Source organism: Rhinolophus hipposideros (assembly GCF_964194185.1).
Source record: "Rhinolophus hipposideros genome assembly, chromosome: 14".
In the NCBI taxonomy this organism is placed as follows: domain Eukaryota; kingdom Metazoa; phylum Chordata; class Mammalia; order Chiroptera; family Rhinolophidae; genus Rhinolophus; species Rhinolophus hipposideros.
Window position 1 is genome coordinate 56,440,286 of NC_138060.1, and position 21,623 is coordinate 56,461,908.

The window sequence follows — 21,623 nt, forward strand, 5'->3', positions numbered from 1 at the left end:
ACCATGGGTAACTGAACTTGCCGAAGGTGAAACCACAGATAATGGGGGACTACAATACAGCAACATAGCAAGGACACACATCTGAATCATAAGGGAGAAGGACTCTATGTAGGTCCCCTTAGGCTCTCCCCCTCCTACGAGAGGTGACACAGAGCACGCTTTCTCCACCAGCCGGAAAAACACAGCACATGTGTGTGAGGTTTCTGCCCAAGGAAGCCCATTAGAGTCTCAGGTGACTAACACTTTTACTTGGGCCTGGTCACGTTGGCAACCCCTGTCCAATAAGTATCACAATCCCAGACTTCCAGAAGGAAAGCAGGTGTTCAGCATAAAGCACACTGTTTGCACAAACAGTCTAGGTACCATCAATTACCCTCAGCACTTAAACGCTGACTGAAAATCCACCAGGAGGCAAGTTCTAGGATGCCAGCCAAGGGCCCTCCCTGCCAGCAGGCCTTTCTAAGGACAGCAGTCTCAGGACTGCTACGCTAACTCTTTCCTGCATAGCATTCTTCTTAAAACTTTACATAGACACAGACAATAGTTTAGTGGTTACCAGAGGGTAAGGGAGGTGCGGGGAGGGAGATGAGGGTAAAGGGGATCAAATATATGGTGATGGAAAGAGAACTGACTCTGGGTGGTGAGCACACAATGTGATATATAGATGATGTAATACAGAATTGTACACCTGAAATCTATGTAATTTCACTAACAATTGTCACCCCAATAAAGTTTTAAAAAAAAACTTTAAAATAGGAAATGAAAATTATTGCCAGAGAAAATAAAACAAAAAATAAAACAAATTTCCACAACAAAGTTCAGACAGCATTCACATGTTATTTGCTCTGCAAACACTGGTTTACACACTGTGTCTTACCTATTTAGGTTCACCTATCCAGTATACAGCACCATGTAGATGATTACGTGTCAGATGGATGGATGGACAGAAGGACAAACTAACCAATCAACTTTATGAATTAACTATCTGGAACAACCAACAACTAAAGAGGGAACAAAATACCTCCACAAAATCCAAGATGTATTATTTAAAAATCCATGACATGAAGCAGATGCTTTTCAACTAGAAAACAGGGCCCCAGGCTCTTATTCAGAGTCTATTTACTCTCATTTTGGAAATCAGTATATAACAAGCTTAATTACGCAGTCTCTAAGCCCACAGCCATTAAAAACGAGCCAAGTAAAGGGAGAAGAGGGACCACTACAGAAAGGCAACCTGAGAATTACAAGAAGTGGGACTTGAAAGCATAGGAAAAACAAAAGAAAGCAAACCCAAGGATTCCAAACAGAGAGCAAAGAGTCTGGGGAGCATTTAACGTAGAAGAAGCTGCTCGTACCTCAGTGGGACCGGAGGGCTCATTACACACCATAATGTTCAAAATGGGAATAGCGAGTCAAGAAAGTGTTAAAATAGGTAGACTCTTCTCTTTAATGAGGCGGGAAATGCCATATTTTAGAAAGTTTTCTTATAAAATAGTTTTTAATTATAGCAATTAAAATATTTGTTCACGTATGATAAAAGACAAAATACCAAATCATTCATAACAAAATCATAAATAAAACATTAATAAATCAAAGAGAACAACAGTATGTTCAAATATTTAGCACAACCAAGCACAATTAATGTTAGGAATGAAAAAAATCACACGTAGGAAAACAATATATTTTACCATATGAACAAAGCAAAAATCAAGGAAACATCTTCAGAAGCAATAAAATATATTCATAAAATTTAACATCTAATTCAAACTTTCTTTTAAAAAGGTACAACTCTTAGCATACTAGAGAGAAATCACTATTCCTTTCTCTAATAGTCTTATAAAATAAAAAGCTCTTATCATCCTAAGAAGGGGGTACCCAAAACCACCCTCTGGTTCAACGATTTACTAGAAGAACCCGAAGAACTCAGAAAAGCTGTTATATTTCCTATGATGGTTAATGACAGTGAAAGGATACCGATGAAAGTCAGCAAAGATGAAAGGTTCATGGAGCAGAGTCCAGGAGGGCCCAGGCATAAGCTTCCAGCTGTCCTCTCCCGCTGGAGTTGTGGGGACAGGGCTTAAGGCTCCCAGCAACAATGTGTGACAACATGTGTGGAGTACTGCTAGCCAAGGAAGCTCACGGGAACACTGGTGTCCAGGGTTTTCTTAGGGGTCAGTCCCAGAAGGGTGCAGTGCCTGTGTGGCTAACGTTACTTAGTCTCCAGCCCCTAGGAGGTCAAGCTGACCTGGTGTAGTCCAGGGCCCCACCAAAATTCCCATTATCAGTGGAAATTATCTGGCATGACTCAAGGCCTGGCGCATACAGAGGCTCTCTTATCAGGCTGGATATTCCACAGGCTCAGACTTATCTTCCAGAAGGCAGACAAGGGCCAGTTTCTTTGTAATGTGTAGGGTTGGAACACCCCACACCTGCTGAGTTAATCCTTCAGGAAACTCCTCCTTAATAGGGAAACTGAGGCACTGTTAAGAGATAGTGAGGCATTATTAAGAGATAAGAGAAGAATGTGCTCTTCTACTGTTAACGAGGATATAGAAATTGTCAGCCAGAAAATTTCAGTGGAAGGAGGGATGAGAAGCTTGTGATGAGTCATCACATACCCCGGATAACCAGCTCCCCTGACTCCCACTCCAGACTGAGCTGAATCACTGAGGACAGGACCACAAGCCTAGGAATTTTAAAAAGCTTCCCACATGATCGCCCTACTCACATACTTGAATGGAAAGGACAAAAGAAAGCATGGACGACTAGTGAGAAATATACTAGAAAACAATCTCAAGGGGACTGAAAAATATGAACTGGTTTCAAACAGACTTAAGAATATGTAGAATCCACATTTAAAAAAAAAACACTGATGAAACATTACTGACTGAAAGGCAAATGTCTTGAGGTTGTTTGAGGTTATCTACACTTGAAACATGGTGCTTATACCAGCCTGTGCATGAGGATTTTCCCAAAGAATATTGTGAAGTTTTTCTTGACTTGGAAAAAGAAGAATGTAATTCATAATGGATATGTTTATAATAGAAATACTGACCATATTTTAGGTTAATCAAAGGAAGGTTTGTCACGGTCATCAAGAACGAGCCAAAGGAATGCTGTGATTTGTTAAGCTTGTCTTCTAAAGAGAGACAAAGCAGTCGAACCGATAGCAATTGCATCTCGCAATCCTCTGAAAGCCACTTGGCAGAAAAAACCCAGACCCCTGAAATGGCTTTGAAGGGGAGTGACCTGTGAGGGGCTGGCCCATTTTGATGGACATGGGCTGGACAGGAGCACTGCAAGTACCCTGAGGCTGGCACAGAAGGAGGCCACTCGAATAAGAGTATCGTGTCCTAAGACCCCAGTCTTCTGCCTGTATGGTCCTTCCCATTTGCTAGGCGTCAAACAGCTGGTACCCATCCTAAATTCACATGTATCCTAAAGGAGAGAAAACTTCTAAAAAAATCACATATTCGGAGAGCCAAGAGATGGAGTCTTCCTTATCTTATCAAGTGCCTGGAGTAACCAGTGCCCAATTAGGTAGGCTGGCAGAAAACTGAACTAAGCTATCTAAATGACTGGATTATTGTGGAAAGCTATTCTGGGGACATGACCAAAGAATTGGCTGAGTGGAAAGAAGTGCCTGCTTTGTTGGGGAAAAGGTGCGGCACGGTATCTTAAATAGGTCCACTCCACTCGGCCAGGAGGAAGCCACAAACTCACATTTCACATCTCCGTGGAGTGTACTCTGAGAATTTGGAGGGGAAAGAGTGATCCCAGAATATCCAAGAAACTTTAGGGGGAAATGCAACGAGGAAGATCCTTAATAAAAAGCTAAAGTACTTTATAAAACCATGAGTTACTAAGTGTGGGGAGGGATCAAGAATACACATATAAATTTAAAGGAAAGAAAAGTGACCCAACATTGGACAAAAAAGTAATCTTAGGGAGTTAAGTAGAATGGGCAGGCCATCTCTTATAAAAGTGCATTGCCAATAAAACACCGAAGCAAAAAATTTTAACTACATTAGAATACTAAATGAGTTAAACAGTCACATAATCTTGGATGAGATCTCTGTAGCATGACAATGAGAAATCAATCAAAAAAATATTTAGAGCTTAAAGGTTTTAAGTATTAAATATTCCTTCATGACAAAACCACCATAAACAAATCGAATGAGGAAAAATTATTTGCAGAATGTTGTTAAAACAATGAGCTAATTGTCTTGTTATATAAAGAATTATTGCAAACCAATAAACATCCACCAAAACAAGGACAAAATCCACTTAAGAAAAATATCAATGGCCAAAAAGCATGGGGAATGGAATCGACCAACTGCACTCATATCCGAAGGAATGCAAGTTAGGTCTAACAAGGTAGAACAAAATAGGCAGTTTCATAAATGGAAGCTGACAGTATAAATTGTTTGTCATCTTTGAAAAAAATTTGCCAAAACACACGAAAAGCCCTTAAAATGTATATAATATTTAGTATATGTGCTGCCGAAGCGAGCACGAAAATGTATATAATATTTAACACCGTGATTCTACCTTACCCATTCAACAAAAGGAATAAATGTGCACCCAAAGATAGAAAAGGGTCTCTGTATAATAGCACAATAGTCTATAACAGTGAAATACTGGAAAAATCCTAGATGATCAGGAACTGGGAACCATTTACATGATTTTACTACATTTATAGATGTAGGGGTAAATAAGTAGATTACAATACAGTCAATAATAAAATAGTGTTACATACGTATAGCTGTAGATATTCCCAGTATGATGTCTGGGAGTAGGTGGGGTCCAAGGAGGACATTTCAGAAAGGAAACCTCACTGGGAATGAAGAAACCATAAGGGGAGCAGGCAGATGTTAACACAGAATGGTAGGCAGGAGGCCGACACTGAGAGTCTTGAATGGCTGGGTAAGTACGGTTAATGCTCCTTTCTAAAACCTATACATGTAAAGGTTTCTGACCAAGAGAATCACATGAGGAAGGCCATGTGATAAAATGCACACCTAACAGAGTGCGAGATGGATTCCAGGCTGAAAGAGCTTAGCGGGGGGATGTGTGGAGCTGGACAGCAAAGGCATATGGAGGTGGCTTCAGCTCTGAAGAAGGCTGAGGACTTTCTCCGGACAGTTAGTAAGTACCATGCTCTTTGGGGTATTTTCTGTACCGTCATCTCCAAAATTTGAACTAGGTAATATCTTTAGGCAACTCCAAAATTCTATAAAATGAGAGTATAAATCAAATAGTTGTGTCTTGAGAACTTTCCTGTGTTGTGATTTTATGTGACCTGATTTCTATGTGACACTCTGTTGTCTTGCAGGAATGAATGCATAGATACTTAAGGACATAAGTAGTTAAATGGATACATAAGTGGGTGGAGAAATAGACTGATGGGTAGATGGATGGATAGGTAGATGGATAGACAGATGATTGATTGATTGATTGATTGATTGTTTGATTGATTGATTGATAGATAGATTTACTTTTTAAGTGAAAGAAAGATAGGTATGACTTCAAAGTAAGTGGTAAATTTAATCTCAAACATAAGCCCTCATCTCTTCTGGACTCTTCAATAAAATCAATAGCAAATTTTCATTATAAAAGCCTGAAAGGCTAAAAGAAACAACTTCAAAAAAATCAATAAAGTTTATAAAATATTACTCAAAGTACTGGATTGCCAGAATTATCCTGATTCAGAGAGATGAAAGAATATTTATCCTTATCTAATTCCCAATTTAGATTTCTATAGGTTGTACCCCTAAAGGAGGAAAAAAAATCACTATACCTAAATGCACTGATTTAGGTACCCAGTCAAAACATAAAAGGATTATGTAAAAGGAGAACACCAGAATATTGTGACGCTTCTTTCTGATGCAAAAAAATGTGAATTAAATATTAGCTGCAAAAAAATCATCTAAACAAAGGCTAAAAATGAAATACTCCTTTCTATTCTGATTGCCATCAAAAATGGCCAAGTTCATGCCTATTTTAATATAGAATACTTGTAGTTAAGGGAGACAAAGATACAACACAGAACCATCTGAACGTCTGTCCCTTGAAGCACTGGCACAGAAATCAAACTCATGACTTTTGCTGGACATTATTCCAAAGATAGATAAACGACTCTACAGTGCGTTGCCATCTAAAGAATAAGACAATTCCAGTTTGTACGGAATAGCCCTTTCCCAGATTCTGAAAAACAAAGCCTCAACAATTTATGAAGTCATTATGGCCCTGATCATTGTACAGGACCCAAGAGAAGAATTAAAAAAGAAAGGCAGTAGTCATTTTCCCCAGGAGAGAAACGCCGAATGCCATGGTGTCATAAACACATGAGCACATTTATATCAGCGTGATCTCTTTTCAATACAAAACATCCAAGGCTGAAAGAAAACATGGAAACTAAAGTACTTGGTGGCAACGCGGTTCCAGTCCACCAAAGGCAAATTGCACAGCGAGTGTCCCCAGGGCCTGTACCTCACTGAAAGCCTTCCTGCCTGTCCTAATATAGCCCCTCCCTCATTCCCCTCACCGTCCTCCTCCGTCCCCTCACACTGCTTCTGGTTGTATTTTCCTTCACAGAACTCACAATCAATGGAGGTCACCTTACATATTCATGTGTAACGTAAGTGCACTTCGGGGCAGGGCCTCCCTCCTGCTCACCACAGCATCCCCAGCGCCTGGCACGTGGAAGCCGCCCAACGTGTATTTACTGAATGAATTAACTTAGAAATGAAAAAAGGGAGGGAGGACAGAAGGGTTTCAAACCTCATATGCACAATCACAAAATGTAGCACAAATTGCTTTATTTACATTTGTATAGTCTAATTTCCTCTTCCCCACCAGTAGTGGTGCAGTTCTCTCAGGGAAGGATTTAGCCTGATTTACAGTCAAATATTGAAAGAAAAATGTCCTCACCTTATGTAACAAGTCTCAGGAAAAAAGGTTCAAACAGTCGGCAGAAGACTACTTCCACTACCAAGATTTCATTGATAATGGCTTTGATATTAAACTTCTGAGAGGTGCCAATTTTAATTAATAAGGTCACTCTGGGCTTAAGTTCCATTAAATAGTTCCTCTTCTCTTCTGGATGAACCTTTAAAATTAAATCCTGTCCCTCTGCTCAAAGAAAAAAAATTCATGGTAATTTTCTGAGTATGTGTGGGTTATCTTTCTTCCCAGAAGAAAACTTTTTCTCATTAATCATACAGATAACTCAATTATGTTTCTGGTATTCCAACTATAGTGAAGAAAGGAAGAGAAACTGAAAGAAGGAGGGGCAGGAGAAAGTGAGGGCACACACACCGAGTTAACACCAGGGCCAAGATTCGAATACAAATATATTCTAATCACAAAACCCAGTCTACCAACAGCCAATGTCACCAACTCTAATAAGCAGAGAGTGTTCTCAAGCTGGTGGCAGAAGAGGAAGTCAGAGAGATTGCAAGCATGAGTAAGGTTAAGACAACACAGAAACAAGGACTTTGGTCCTGCAGCTGTGTGGTCCCCAAAATATGTCCACGTCCTAAGCCCGGGGACCTGTGAAGGGGACCTTATTTGTAGAAAATGTAGTTAAGGATCCTGAGACAAGATCATTATGAATTTAGGGCAGGCCCTAAATAAAATGACAGGTGTTCTTGGAAGACAAAGGCAGAGGCAAATTTGAGACAGACACCAGGGGAGACGGCCTTGTGAAGACAGAGGCAGGGACGGGAGTGATGCAGCCATTAATCAAGGCCTGCAGGCAGCCGTCAGACGCTAGGAGAGAGGCAGGGATTCCACCTCAGCGTCTCCAAAGAGCACCCACCCGGCTGACACCTTGCTTTCAGACTTCTGGCCCCCTGAACTCTGAAAGAATAAATTTCTGTTGTTTTAAGCCAGTTGGTCTGTGGCCATTTATTACAGCAGCCCTAAGAAACTAATATAAACTGTAAGCAACCATTGTGCCAACAACTTGAATGAGCTCAGAAGCAGATTTCTCTCGGTCCTTCAGACAAGGACTCATCCCAGCAGACAGCAACCTACCTGATTTCAGCGGCGTAAGATCCTGAGCAAAGAACTACGTCACACTGTGTCAGGCGTCTGCCCTAACAGGGCACAACCTAACAAACAGATGTTGATTTAAGCCACTGAGTTGGTGTTACATTTGTCATTCATCGATAGAAAACTAATAGAATACTTAGCGTTTCATTTTCTTGTATTACGTTAGTTAATATGTTACAAGATTTGATGGTGCGCATTTTTTCCTTATTCCTGACATGAATGGAAATGACCTTGAGTAGTAAGTACTTCAAAATTGTGATCAAAAGTACACTAGCATTCTGGGAGATGTTAATAGGTAGGCCATGGGAAATCATGTCCTAAGGTCGCATAATGTTGAGTAACCCTGAGCTTTAGAATGCTAAATGGGTAAATTGTGAAACTTAAAAGCAAAGAAATAAACTTAAAAACACACGGAATATTTCTGAAAAAACATGTGTTCCATGACAGGTTTATAGACATCACGTGGGCCCCCAATTTAAGAAGGGTGGTTTCAATATTCATCTGACTTATGTGTAAGTAAATATTTTTACTTGCATGACTTATAAACTTCTTCAGTTAAAAAAAAATTATTAACTTCTGAAATATGTGGCTCTACCTTGATGGTACATTCCATAAAGGCAGAGGCTATGCCTATCTTGTTCATTATTATTAAATTCCCAGCAACTAGAAATAGGCCAGTGAAATAAGATGTATTCAATTAGTATCGGTGAATAAATGGGCTGATGAAGATGGAAAACATTCTCTCCAAAGCTTATTTCGTGTCACTCTCACATGCACATATCTGCTGGAAAGAAGCTGGTCTGCCTACTGCCACTGCTCTGCCTCCCACACCTCTGCTTACCCCATTCCTGCATGGGGTAAGTGCTGACTCCTTTTCTATACTTTTCTATCCAATCACACCCAGGTTTCAAAGTCTAACTCGAAAACCAGTTCTCTATAAATAGTATGATAATCCTCCACATAAAAAAGGCACTAAACAAATACTAGTAACTAAAATTCATCTCTTCAGAAAGCAGAGCATGTACACCAAGAAGAAGTCATGAATCTTTGATACTAATTCATCAATTTATAAAGTAAGCAAGTCATTCATGATATTTCTGATAGATGTGGTAATGGCTAATTTTATGTATCAACTTGACTGGGCCACAGGATACCCAGACATTTGGTCATATGTTGTTCTGGTGTGTCTGTGAGGGTTTCTGGATGAGGTGAATGAATGACTGAGTCAGTGGACTGACTATAGCAGACTGCGCTTCCCTAATATGGGTGGTCTTCAACAAGTAAATTGAAGAACTAAACAGAACAAAAAGATAGAGGAAGAGGGAACTCCCCGGTGCCAACTGCCTAGAGCTGGGACACTGGTCTTTTGCTGCCTTTGGACTGAAACATCGGCCCTTCTTGGGTCTCCAGCCTGCCAGCTTCCAGACTGATACTAATACCATCAATTCTCCTGGTTCTCAGGCCTTAGAACTCAAACTGGAACTGTACCATTCTCTCTCCTGGGTCTCCAGCTTGTGGACCGCAGATCTTGGGGCTTCTCAGCCTCCATAATCTTGTGAGCCAATTCCTTAAAATAAATCTCTTTCTCTATATACAAGTACACATGCACCCTGTTGGCTCTGTTTCTCTGAGAGCCGTAAATAATAGTCATTTTAATAAGATATTTATTCTTACAAATGAGTTTTCATTCATATCACAGAACAGTTCCGATAAGCACCTGGAACCCAGGTCTTACACGGTATTTAACAAGATTAAATTATTATGCTTCCTGAAAATTTTTCCAGAGCTATTAGAAATGACATCCACTCTTTCTCTAAGATCACTGCCCAGGAGCCATTTAACTACCAACAAGAACCTCTATGAAAACAAAGCCACGGAGATGCAGGCAGAGGAGAGGAATGGTGAGACACATACACACAGTTCTGTGGAAATAAACTCAAATCCCTGAACCCAGTTACATTTGATGCCAGCACAAGTCTTGGACTTCTCAGTTATATGAGCAAATAATTATTTTCCAAGTTAGAGCTGAGGTTATTGTTTGCAAATAAAATACTCTTAACATAACACTTTTGTGCAAAAACTGGGGAGCCATGAAAAGACGGTCACCTTCTCTTTATCCAAAATATTAAGGTCAAAAAAGGATTAAAACTAACAAAATTAAAAGTACTGACATTAATATGTCTACAGTAGTCCCCCCTTATCCACAGATTCATTTTCCATGGGTTTAGTTACCTGCGGCCAACAGCAGTCTGAAAAAATTAAATTAAAAAATTCCAGAAATAATTCGTAAATTGTCACTCGCACAACATTCTGGAATAGCTAGTGAAATCTCACACAATCCCGTCCCATCCCATCCCGGACGTGAATCATCCCTTTGTCCAACATCTCCTGTTAGTCTCCTATTAGTCACTTAGTAACCACCTTGGTTATCAGATCAAATGTCACAGTATTGCAGTGCTTGTGCCCAAGTCACCCTTATTTTACTTAATTATAACTCCAAAGTGCAAGAGTGGTGATGCTGGTAACTTGGGCACACCAAAGAGAAACTGTAAAGTGCTACTTTAAGTGAAAAAAGATGAAAGTTCTTGACTTAATTTAAAAAAAAAAAAATATGCTGAGGTTGCTGAAATCTATGGTAAGAACAAATCTTACATCTGTGATATTATGAAGGAGAAAGAAATTTGTGGTTTTGCTGTCACACCTCAAACTGCAAATTACAGCCACAGTGAGTGAGACGTGCTTAGTTAAGATGGACAAAGCATTAAATCTGTGGATGGAAGACATGAACAGACAACAGACATCAGAGTGATGACATCAGAGTGATGGCAACATGTTATGTCAGAAAGTACTGAGCCTGTACAAAGACTTCATCAAGGGATCCCCAGAAACGAGTGACACCACGCCATTTACTGCAAGTACGGGTAGCTACACAGATACAGGAATAGGTTTGGACTGAATAATATACAAATTACTGGAGAGACTGCGTCTGCCGACGAGAAGTTGCAGCACATTTCTAGCAGGGCTGAAGAAGTGGACTATGGTTCGGAGCTATCCTAGGTTTCAGACTTCCACTGGGGGTCTTGGAACTTACTCCCTTTGGATAAAGGGGGACACTGCCTTTTATAAATTGAATTAGATGCCGCATAGTTCCTATGAACTCTGGAATTGTCATAATTTTAAGCCATTATATTTACATGCTCAATGGAGAACATGAGTTTTCCATTATTAGCAAGTCTGAACTTATAATACTGAGAGTTATCTTCAAAGACCAAACTCCTTGCAAAAGTTTCTAGTTTTCCAGAGTCAAAGTTAAATGAATGTATCACTTATCTTTTATTTTTTTTAATTTTTGCATAACCCGTACTGAGCCCTCACTATATATGCCAGGTATGCACAATCAGCATTATGTACTCAATGGCCACTTCACTTCCATGAAGTAGGTACTATTACTATCACTATCCCATTACAATCTTCATTTTACAGGATAATAGAAGAGATCATAATAATAGACCCAATAATAACAGCAGTAATGCTAAACATTTGCCAAATGTCCCACACACTACACTAAATGTTTTACAAGCAGTATCCTATTTAATCCTCACAATTTTCTTCTGAGTGAGGTAGTATTATCCCCATTCTATAGACAAGAAAAATGAGACTTAGAATGAAATGCGGAGCCCAGACCTGCACTTCACATCAGAATCAGTGCACAAGCTTTGAAAACATACCCATCACATCCCAATAAATCCCATACGATTATCCAAAGTGCATTTCAAGTTGCTTTATACGAACCTGAACCCACCTACATTATTTTTGTTCTTGAATTGCCATGTGGTTTACATTTCGTATTTTCCTCTTTAATTCCTAATCTCCAGAAAAGGTAAAATATACATTAAAGGGAATACATTTTATGTACTCCAGCTCAAATGAATAAAACAGGAGCACTGAATTGGAGATTTAGCACTTTTTATTTTACAAACTGTTCCAAAAGTGGGCAAACTTCAGATATAAAGAAATTTTATTTCACATTCACATGCCTGTTAACAAGCTATTACTCCACTGTGAAGTCCTACTGAAAGAAATCCTGTCCCTACTGTGGGAGGACATCTCAGGTACTGAAAAATGCTTCTCTGCAAGTTGTTAGATAGCAGATATCCAAAGTATGTATTTTAAAAATCATATTTTGCACAAAAAACCTACATTTTCAGGCATTTTCTTATCAAAAAGATGCACATGATTACACAAAAATTGTTTAGGAGTGAGATGGCACTGAAAGCATTAAATAATCCCATGACACAAGATTCTAACCTTATATTTACCCATGTAAGTACAAACCATACACATACACTCATATACAGTCATGTGCCACTTAACGACAGGGATACGTCCAGAGAAATTCACTGTCAGGCGATCTCATCGTTGTATGAACATCCCAGAGTGACTTATACAACCTGGATGGTCTAGCCTGCTCCACACCTGGGCTGTGTGGTAGAGCCTATAATTGCTCCTAGGATATAAGGCAGTACGGCACGTTACTGTACAAAACAGCACGAGATTAGATCTCTGTGGTCATCCTACTGCATGTATGCTATGTGAGCAATGGAGTAAAAGGAAACAGATAACCTCTTTCTGTTAATTAATACATTACTTGTTCTACTACCACTCCACCAAAATACACACACACACACACACACACACACACACACACACACACAGGAGGTCTGACAATTAAGTTTGCAAAATTATTGCAACGATGTTGCTGTTTTTTATATCAGAGGGATTATTCATTATGAATTTGTACCAACTGCACAAACAGTTAACCAAATTTACTATTTGGAAGTGCTGAAAAGGCTGCATGAAAAAGTTAGACGACTTGAACTTTTCGCCAACAATTCATGGCTCTTGCATCATGACAATGCACCAGCTCACACGGCACTGTCTGTGAGGGAGTTTTTAGTCAGTAAACAAATAACTGTATTGGAACACACTCCCTACACTTCTGATCTGGCCCCCAATGACTTCTTTCCTTACCCAAAGATAAAGGAAATATTGAAAGGAAGACATTTTGATGACATTCAGGACATCAAGGGGTATACGACAGCTCTGATGGCCATTCCAGAAAAAGAGTTCCAGAATTGCTTTGAAGGATGGACTGGGCGCTGGCATCGGTGCACAGATTCCCAAGAGGAGTACTTCAAAAGTGACCATAGTGATATTCAGCAATGAGGTATGGAGCACTTTTTCTAGGATGAGTTTGCGAACTTCATTGTCAGACTTTGTGTGTGTGTGTGTGTGTGTGTGTGTGTGTGTGTGTGTCCTGTTTGTAACTAAACTTAATTCCCATTCCAAGAGTTTGGGGGTGGGGAGGAAGATTTCTTTCCATCGCTATTATTTCTGACCAGGGCCAACAAAAGTCCCGATTTCATCTTCCAGAAGTCTTGTAATGCTGACCTTGAATAATAAACCTCACCCCTCAAGCCATAAACACCTTTAACTCTGCATAACCTCAGAGTCATGTGCCTTGTGGAAAACAGAAAAAGCTCTAAATGGATGATTTTGAAGACAGACTGAGATCCTCCCAGGTCCTATCCAGGGTGGTAGTTCCTGCCTCTGTCTAAACCCCGTTACAGTGAGTACAGAAGCACAGGATGTGACGAATATAAGGTCACCGAGACCCCAACGCCATCCATGCACCTAGTTTTAGAGAAGCCTCCTGGACATCCTACATGTCTGTGTGCGAGTGCAGTGCACAGTACTCACTGGGGAAGTAAGACATCTCTGACGAGAGCCAGAAGACTGCTGTCAGAATCGACATTCGCCTCCTTCTTGCCATCTCCAATCTCCTGGTTCACGAGCAGAGATGTGGTTTCTGAGAGCAACCGCAAGCTGAAGAGTCTCCATTCCACTTGAAAGGAAAAAAAATGCCGAGAATGTGACTACATGGAGATAGAATGAAAACAGAATGTGTCACTGATGGAATTCTCGTTGATGTGGTCACTTACCATTTTGGCTTTGAACCAAGGAGACCAAGGGTGGCAGGATATAATCAACAACCTAAAAGAAAAGATATTAAAGACTTGGTTCAAATCTGCAAACACAAAACCACTATCAACCACTATCCATGCTTTTTTCCACTGACAGAATCACTAATCAAAGGAGTGAAAAGAAAATCAACAGCTGAATTTATCCTGGATTTAAAGTCTGCGTGACATTTAATAAACCACCAAGCTTATTTAATTCTGAAAAAGTCCTCAGGTCAAAATGACATTATGATCATCAAAACAGTAATTTATCAAAACCATCAAGATTCATGAAAGGAACTTTAGCATATAATGCAAACTCTGATATGCATGGGTTGATATTAAACCATCAAATTAATAATATATGAGCTGGTGATCATTACTCAAGTTTAAGATAAACAGTGATCAAAATCAAAATTTGGGGGGGAAAAGACACAGTCCTCATGTTTCATCAAATACATCAAAGAGCTATGACAAATTAATCTTGGTTATTCTTAGAAATAGATTCAAAAGATGTATATTCACGGCACAACACCCCTGTGATTTCCCAGATATATCAGACAGAGCACAAGCAAATACGATTTGAAACCTCCAAAATAACAAGTTCTTTCCCCAAATGAAAATGGACAATGAAGAAAGGGCAAAGCTCTTCCACAGTCTAATTTTGACATACTATCTCATTTGATGAGCTATTTTGATGACAGTAAACAAAATTCCTGTTGTTTATAACTGAATTCATTGCTGATCTTAAGAATGTATTTGTTCTCTCTACACTGATAAAAAGGCAGAAGAAGCTCTTCACAGCCCAACAACACCATCTTGCTGTCCAAACCAATGAAATGATGATGCGTACAGGTAAAGATCTCCACACACGGGTGGTGTTAACCTGTGCTAGCTCCGCTTCACGTAGTAAGTTTATAGTCAACAGTACATCTAAATATGTGTGCAAGAACCCTAAGAACCAGGGGTGTTGGTTTACCCTCTTCCATGAAGTGAGGTCACATCACTTGAAGCACAGACATCTTGAAGCACATGCTCCACTAAGAAATTTTGAGAAATTGCAAAATATTAGAAATGACCTAAATGACCAAACACAGGAGATGGATGGAACAATCTATGGCATACACATAACTGAAAAAGCAACAATAAGGGAAAAAGCAAAAGAGCAACATGTTACCTTTTGTATAAGAAAGAAGGGGGAATAAGAAAATATTCTCTTCGCACACAAAAAAAGAAACAGTAAAGGGATACACCAGAAAACAATGAAGTTGGTTACCTGTAAGAGTGGAGAAGATACGATGGAACAGTGATGGGGCAGGAGAGATCTCTGCGTACATTTTCTCTATAGTCCTGACTTTTGGAATCAAGTTAATCTACATACTCAAAACAATACAACCTGAACGGATAGGAAGGGGGAAAGAAGGCCTAAAATTGAAAGCAAACTGACAGTAAACCAACTGTATTTCAAATGAATATTATCACCACACTAGGAGGGAAAGAGGGGGGCTGATCCAAGTACCTTATGAATACAGTATTCACTACAATAATCTTGTTGGGTGATATCTGCGAGGTGGAGGGGCAGAGGGAATTCTGCAAACAAATCCTGCTTTCATCATGTCTGTTTCTGTGCTGGTTTAGGTGAAGCAATTCTGCAACAATTTCAGGTGTAGTATAGGATTAAGCAAATGAGAACATGTGCTGAGCTGTTGGAATCCAGAACTATGACAAAGAAAGAAGAGACACACAAATACAGCACGGGGGAAGGCATGAGGGAGCCACGGAGGGATGGATTAAATGTGGAGATACTGGTGTGCACTCATGATTTCAAAATATGTGCGTGTGTATGTAAGTACACATGAGTGGGTAATGTGTGTGTTCACATGTGTATGTACATGTATGGATTTCCCAGCTCTGTTTCTTGGAAGGGCCCAGAAGCTAAGACATCCCAGGAGATAGAAGCACACTTCGTTCCCTGACTGTGGTCTCTCATGCCTTTTCCCACGAAAGGAAACCAGGCCTCCTCAGAGAAATCACTACTTTCAGGGCCGGGGCAGGGTACCAACAAACTGAGGCAAGAATACCTGGTGGTAACAGAAAGTGAAGAATCACTCAAAACATGCTGGGGTGTGTCTCAGGAACATGGGAGTCAACTTGAAAGGGTTTACACTGGCCACATCTGGCTAATAACTACAGTAATGAAGCCATTGGTAAAAATCTGAACCTGTGGTAGACAGAATGTTGGTAGGCAGAAAGACGTCCACATCCTAATCCCTAAAACCTATCGATCTATTACCTCACACCGCAAATGGGATTTTGCAGATGTGATTAAGTTAAGGATCTTGAGATGAGGTGTTTATCCTGGAATACACAGGTGGGCTCACTGTAGTAGGAAGGGTTCTTATAGAGGGAGACAAGAGGGCCAAAGTCAGAGAGGGAGCCGTGACAACCAAAGTGGGGAGGGGGAAGGAAAGGGAGAGGGAGAGAGGTGAGGATGCTATGCGTGCTGCTTTGAAGGTGGAAGAAGGGGGCATGAGCCAAGGAACATAGGCAGCCCCTCGAAGCTAGAAAAGGCAAGGACACAGAGTTTCCCTTTAGAGCCTCCGAAAGGAACACAGGTCGGCTGACATCTTGATTTTAGCCCCAAAGACCCACTGTGTACTTCTGACCTCCAGAACTGCAAGACAATAAATTTGTATTGTTTTAAGCCACGTAATTTCTGGTAATTTGTTACAGCAGCTATGAGAAACACAGAATATGAGTCCATAACAATGATTAAGAGATAGTTAACTTTGCAAAAAAACAATAAAATAGGCTTCCAGTCACCAAGTTGTACACACCGTTTTATTTATTAAAAATATTTTCATATTTAGTGAAGCTTTTTAAATTTAATATAACATACATACACAAAGGTGTAGTACTCCTAAGTATATATCTCAGTTAACTTTCACACACTCCTGTAACTAGCTCCTAGACCAAAAAAAACCACACAAGACATTACCAGATTACAGAGTCCCCCTTGTAGCCCCTTCCAGTCACTACCTGCCTCAAGGGTAACCACTATCCTTACTTGTCGTAGATTAGTTTTGTCTGTTTTTAAACTTCATGCAAATGAACTGGGACACTTGGTTATCTTTGTTATTTAAAGAAACTGAAATATGTAGTTAGGTAATGTGTATATTACCAGAACTTTCTAATAAAGAATCACCTTTATTTTTCCCTTTGCTATTATAACATTTTTTTTGAAACCACCACGAATGAAACAAATTCTCAGTACAAATCAAATCTTTGTGGTCTTTCTAACTGCTCTGTAGGCCACACTGATGATTTCCAACGCGGAGGTACTAAACACACTAAACGCTGGGAAAGATCTGAGTTAAGCACTTGTGCTCAGCAAGAATTAAATGCACGTAACCACTTCCACACAATGAAGTGTTGATCAGCAGCCTTGAACGTAGTTTGTGCAGCATTTCAAGCAATGTTATGCTCCTTGGGGTGCTGAATCTTCAACTTCGTGTATTCCAGTCATGCTCAAGAAGTGGTAATTAGAGGATTTCCCGTGAGTTATCGTATTAAAAAATTGTTTTATGAAGCCCATGATTTGCAATGATACCTTTCCTGTCACAATATGTGCATTCTGTGGGTTCAGTGATTATAATGACAGCATTTCATGATTAGAAAATAAACTAAATATCTATTTAAATGTAAGTACAGATATTTGTAACTGCTGGATCGCAACAAATTATCCATGGGGTTACTGCTTATTAGAGAAAAGAATCAATAAGCAACGCTTAAGCCAGTACTATCTCAATGGCAGACTGAGAAATCACTGCTCAGAAAATGAGCAGAACAAATAGGGTTACTGGTAATAGTAGGTATGGTTATTTGGATCAACTCTCTCACTGAAAACAATGAAAAATGCCAGATAAAATACAGAGGGTGCCAATAAAATGTATACACATTTTAAGAAAGGAAAAACTATTAAAATTGAATACTGAATACACACCAATAACAAAAGATGAATACAAGTCATGTTTGACTTCTGCAATTATTAAGGGGTATTCAAAGTGGTTACCATTAGCGTCCAGACACTTCTGATTATGACGAACTACTGCTTGAGCAACGCTGACCATCAATAAAATGTGTATACATTTTCTTGGCACCCCTGGTATAAAAGAACAAAACCTTAAAATTATTTAAGATCTGAAAAGAGTGGGGGGAACTTTCAGGCGACCTTCTGAATGAAAGCCTTACCTGTGTGAGCATTTGTATCCAATGATCTCAGCGCCATTTACTGGCTGTGCCCTGGAGGCATTTACCAACAGTACAAATACGAAGAAGCTCCGTAGGGCCCCGATGGGTGAGAGACAGAGGTCAGAATCCAGGTCTTCCCAGCACGTGAAGACCTGTGAGTCTCCCACAGTGGGGGGCACTGAGGAGCAGGCATCACATTCGCAGAGGAAGGGAACCAGATCTAGTCACCGAGCCCTCCACATGCATTCCCACTCCTGGGAAATGCTGAGAGAGCTGCTCCAGGAAGTGCTGATCTCAGACCTGTAGTCTCAGGGATTGGCAAAGTGGGTACAAAGGAGCTTAGTCTGAGGTAGCCCCGACTGGCAGGGCCCCGACCCATCATAAAGGCTCTTGGAGGAGGGAACCTCAACACGAGGCTTCAGGATGGTGGGCTGTACCCCCTGCAACTAAAGACCTGCAACTAAAGATTGAAAACGGCGAGTCGACTTGGAGCTGAGCTGCACCCTCCACAACTAGATTGAAGGACAATGACTTGGAGCTGATGGGCCCTGGAGAAACACACTGTTCCCCAATACTCCCCAATAAAAATCTTTTAAAAAAAAGAAACAACAAAAAAAGATTATAGTAAAAAAAGAATAATAATAAAAAGAATAAACAAGTGAAACTCATCACGCTAAAAAGCTTCTGTACAGCAAAAGAAACCATCAGCCAAGTAAAAAGACAACCTATGGAATGCAAAACATATTTGCAAACCATATATCTGATAAGGAGTTAATATCCAAAATATATAAAGAACTCATATAACTCAAGGGCAAAAGAACAAATCATTTAAAAATGGGCAAATAACCCAAAGAGACAGTTTTCCAAAGACATACAAAAGGCCAACAGGTACATGGAAAGATGCTCAACATCATTAGGGAAATACAAGTTAAAGCCACGAGGTATCACCTCATGTTGGAGTGATACCACTGTTGGAGTGAAGACCACTATTGGAGTGGTCTCCATCAACAATACAAGACATAAATGTTTATTCACAACAACCAAGATAAGGAAACAACCAATTGTCCATCGTCAGATGAATGGATAAAGAAAGGTGGTATAATACATACAATGAAATATTATTCAACCTTAAAAAAAGAAGGAAATCCTGCCATACGTGGAGACATAGATGAACCTGGAGGACATTATGTTAAGTGAAATATGCCAGTCCCAGAAGTCCCCTGATACGATGCATCTAAAATAGTCAAGCTCATAGAAGCAGATCCTAACAGTGTGGTTGCCAAAAGCGGGGTTGGGGGGTTGGGGGAGAGGAGTTACTCTTCAACAGGTAAATAGTTTCAATCATTCAAGAGGAGTCAAGTGCTAGACATCTACTGTACAACATTGTGCCTATAGTTAACAGTGCTGGGCTGTGCACATAAAATTTTGTTAAGATGGTAGATCTCATATTGTGATAAGTGTTCTTACCACAATATAAATAAATAAATAAACAAATAAATAAAATAAAAGACATAAATGCTGGCATGGATGTAGAGACAGGGAACACTTGCTCACTGCTGATGGGATGTAAAATGGCACAGCCACTATGGAAAACAGTATGGAGGATCCTCAAAAAATTAACCCGTAAGTGAAAACAAATATTTTGACTGAAAGATACCAAAATGCTGCATACTGAAACTTGTGGAATGCCGCTAAAGCAGTATTTAGCAGACATAATCGTAAATGCATATATTAGAAAATATAAAAAATCAACAAACTAAACATTTATCTAAAAAAATTAATAAAAGAATGAAAAAATAAATAACAGAAAAGAGAACGACAACAAAGATTAGAGCAGAAATTAATAGAAAAGAAACATACGCTAGAGAGATTAGCAAAACTGAAACTGGCTCTGATAATAAAGCTAACAAACCTCTGGTTATATTGTTTAAGAACAGAAAAGGAAATAACAATACATTGTAAACATTTTTAAAGAAGATATTATTAGATTATAAAGACACTTTAAAAAGATGGCAAGAAAATATTATGAACTTATTTATGGCAATACATTTTACAAACCAGATAAAAAACAAAATGAAAAAAAGACTTGAACAAGCACTTCATCGAAGAGAATTCCAAAATGGCCAACAAACATTTGAAAAACTACTCAGCCTCATTAACATCTTGATCACACAAAAATTGAAAACTACACGGCTATATACCCATCCATTAAAAAGTCTAAAATAACAAGAGTTGAGAAGGATGAGCTCAGGTACTGCATTGCCCGTGTGAATGTAAACAGGGACCACCTCTTTGGAAAAAACTACGGCATTTTGTACACAAGCTGAGTGTCATATTCCTTAAAACCACTAATTCCACCCCTAAGTATGTACCCTAAAAATAATGCACCCTTATGTAGAGCAAAACACATAAACGAGAATATCCATATTTGTAAATGACAAAAACTAGAAACAATCGAATGTCTATCAAAAGTAAACAAGTAAATTGTCATATATGCATATACTCAGATTTCTACAATAGGCAAAATTCCCAAGTAAATGAAAAAATCTTTTTCTAAAGCTGCCAGTACTGACCGTAGAGCAATAGTCTTTCAACAAAACAGGATACTGTATTATTGCTTCAAAAGCTGACAATGTGATCTTGATAAATTCTTCCGATGCCATCAGTCCTAGGAATAGTTCATTATTACCGGTGTTTATTTACATGTTCAAAATCACAATATCAAAGTACCTCAATCAAGAACATAAAATGTCCATGATCTACTCACCTATAGCTCCATCTATGTTAGTTTCTCCTGAGTCTACCGATTTAATATGACTCTGGAAAACACAAACATTTTAATAAATGGAGATTTCAAAATAACTCTGAAATAAAATGTTTTGCCCCAAACCATGAACTGTTCTGAATGAAATAACTCATGAAGGCATTAAATACTATATACATATTATGGACACTATAAAAGTAGTTTTAAAATATGAGCATATGAAATAGTATAAATACGTTATAAGCTATAATCATTTTTAAACATATAAATCACTATCAATGCGATTTTAAGATGGAATCAATTCAACAGCATCCATTATAAGCACAGAAATGTCAACCTGCACAAATGAGGATAATTCAGTTGATACCTACCATTGCCAATAACACACCACACTCTCACTCCTTTGGAAGGGACCGAGAATGGCACCTTACCAGGGGAAATAGGTGTCTCAAAGGCAAGTCCAGCCTTAGCCCCCTGAGTGCAAAATGCATCATGAAGCAGTTTAGTTCAAGGCCTGTCTTCACATTTCC

General features: G+C 39.3%; 1 protein-coding gene across 6 annotated transcripts in view; it reads right to left on the minus strand.

Moving 5' to 3' along the window:
* ULK4 (unc-51 like kinase 4) overlaps nucleotides 1–21,623 on the minus strand; it is a 386,569-nt gene that overhangs the window by 233,406 nt on the left and 131,540 nt on the right. For all 6 annotated transcript variants that reach the window (XR_013994883.1, XR_013994884.1, XM_081072450.1 and 3 more), the window contains 4 exons: nucleotides 21,097–21,148; nucleotides 20,903–20,997; nucleotides 14,061–14,112; nucleotides 13,819–13,963 (listed from right to left, as the gene is read on the minus strand). Coding sequence is in view for 4 of the 6 variants with exons in the window: in XM_081072450.1 (XP_080928576.1) it covers nucleotides 13,819–13,963; nucleotides 14,061–14,112; nucleotides 20,903–20,997; nucleotides 21,097–21,148 (344 nt within the window). In the remaining 2 variants the exon portion in view is untranslated. The remainder of the gene's footprint in view (nucleotides 1–13,818; nucleotides 13,964–14,060; nucleotides 14,113–20,902; nucleotides 20,998–21,096; nucleotides 21,149–21,623) is intronic.